At 76.1% G+C, this 1,759-nt stretch overlaps 1 protein-coding gene across 1 annotated transcript in view; it reads left to right on the forward strand.

Moving 5' to 3' along the window:
• Positions 1 to 49: 49 nt before the first annotated feature.
• H696_01430 (hypothetical protein) overlaps positions 50 to 1,759 on the forward strand; it is a gene marked incomplete at its 5' end in the record, with an annotated part of 10,629 nt that continues 8,919 nt past the window's right edge. The window contains 2 exons of the mRNA XM_009495326.1: positions 50 to 396; positions 586 to 1,684. Of these exons, the coding sequence (XP_009493601.1) occupies positions 50 to 396; positions 586 to 1,684 (1,446 nt within the window). The remainder of the gene's footprint in view (positions 397 to 585; positions 1,685 to 1,759) is intronic.

Raw genomic sequence — 1,759 nt, forward strand, 5'->3', positions numbered from 1 at the left:
CCCCCCCCCCCTCAATACTGCCCCAGCTCCCAGCCCGCCGGTTCATGTCATGTCCCTGGAATCGAGTGTCCCGCTGCCGGAGTCCACGTCGTCCGAGGCCTACTCGCCCTCGCCTCTGTCTACGCCGCGACCACACCGCCTGGGTCGATCGGAGCCGATTTCGCCCCCGGCTGCTGTCCCCGCCGCTGGCAGCCCCGCCGACCAGGCAGCCCGCCTGTCGCCCGCTCGCACCCCGGCCATGACGCAGCCCAGCCCCGAGCCGCCGGCCACCGACCCGCGGCACGACCTGGCTGCGCTGTCGGACTCTTCCGGCAGCAGCAGCAGCAACAGCAGCAGCAGCGGCGGCGGCAACAACAGCGGCCCGTCCTCGGGGGCCGCCTCGGGCAGTGCCCCTAAGTGCGCTTCCCTTCCTCCCGCTCGCCGCATCCGGCCGGTCACAATCCGCGATCCAGCCCGACACTGACCCTTCCGCTGCCCCCCCCCCCCCCCCTCTCTCTCTCTCTCTCCCTGTCTCCCTGTCTCCCTCTCTTTCTCGCGCGCGTGCGCGCCCCGTCTCTCCCGGCGCCGGGGGGACCCGGCCCCCAGACGCAATCGCATGGCCCGCGAGCTGGAAAGCCTGATCGCCTTTAACCTGGTGCTTGACTGCTTCCCGGCGGCGGGCTCGCGCGCGCGCACTCGACGCTCCCCCTCGGTCCATCCGGGGGGGCCGCGCAGCGGGTCACCGACCACCTCGCTCCCCGGCGCGCCGGGCTCCGGCAGCGGGGCCTCCCCCGGGGGCGGTGCGCCCGTCGCCGATCCCGGCCGATCGCCCCCGGTATCGCCCTCGCCGCGCGGCGGGGGCCCGGCCTCGCCGGTGACCTCCACGCCGGCCGGCCGGCCCGGCCCCGGCGGCAGGACGCCCTCGCCATTGGCCGCGACGCCGGCCGGTGGCCCGGGCAGCCGGCGCGCCTCGCTCGACCTGTCGGCCGGTGGCGAGGCCGTGCACGGGCTCGGGCTGCCGGCTGTGCATGCCGGCGCCGCCGGCGCCGTCCTCCTGACGATCCCCGGGGCCATGCCGCGGCGCATGTCCGACCCCGGGCTCCATGGGGGCGGCGGCGGCGGCGGCGGCGGCGGGCTGCTGGCCGGCTCGGATGGGGCTACCCCGCCGGGCGATGCCCCGGCGTCGCGCGTTTCCCCCTCGAAGCTCCTGCTGACGGTGCCTGCCACGATGATGTCCTCGGCCGCCGGTGACTGCTCGGCGGCCGCCGGCGACACCAAGCCCCCCGGGTGTGGGCCCGGCTTGGGTGGCTTCGACGCGGACTTTGCCCCCGGCGAGCTGGCCCATGTGCCGACCCCCTGGCTGGCCGGGCAGCCAGCCACGCCGGCGGCCACCGGCTCCGCCAAGGGCCCTGCCGGAACCGATGCCGACTCCGATGCCGAGGGCCTGGCCGCCAGCATCGACCCGGGGCCCGCCCTGCGCGGCGGCGTCCATCTGGCCGAGACCCTCGACCGGGCCGGGCTCTCCGGCTCCGCCTACCTGACCCCGCAGCTGTTGGCCCATGCGCGGCATCATCAAATTTCCCGGTCGCTCATCGCCCGCCCCAGCCAGGTGGGCATCGAGCGCCTGCCGGTCTTTGTGGAGGGCGGCGCCGGGGTGGCCTTCTGTGGCTCTGGCGCCTTTTCCTCGTGGTGGCCGCTGGCCATGGTGCGTGTGCAGCGTGCCGCATTGCCGGTCCCCCCCCCCCTCGTCATGGGCACTCACTCCGTCATCCCTCCCCCC

This window comes from Fonticula alba, assembly GCF_000388065.1.
Source record: "Fonticula alba strain ATCC 38817 unplaced genomic scaffold supercont2.2, whole genome shotgun sequence".
Classification (NCBI taxonomy): Eukaryota; order Rotosphaerida; family Fonticulaceae; genus Fonticula; species Fonticula alba.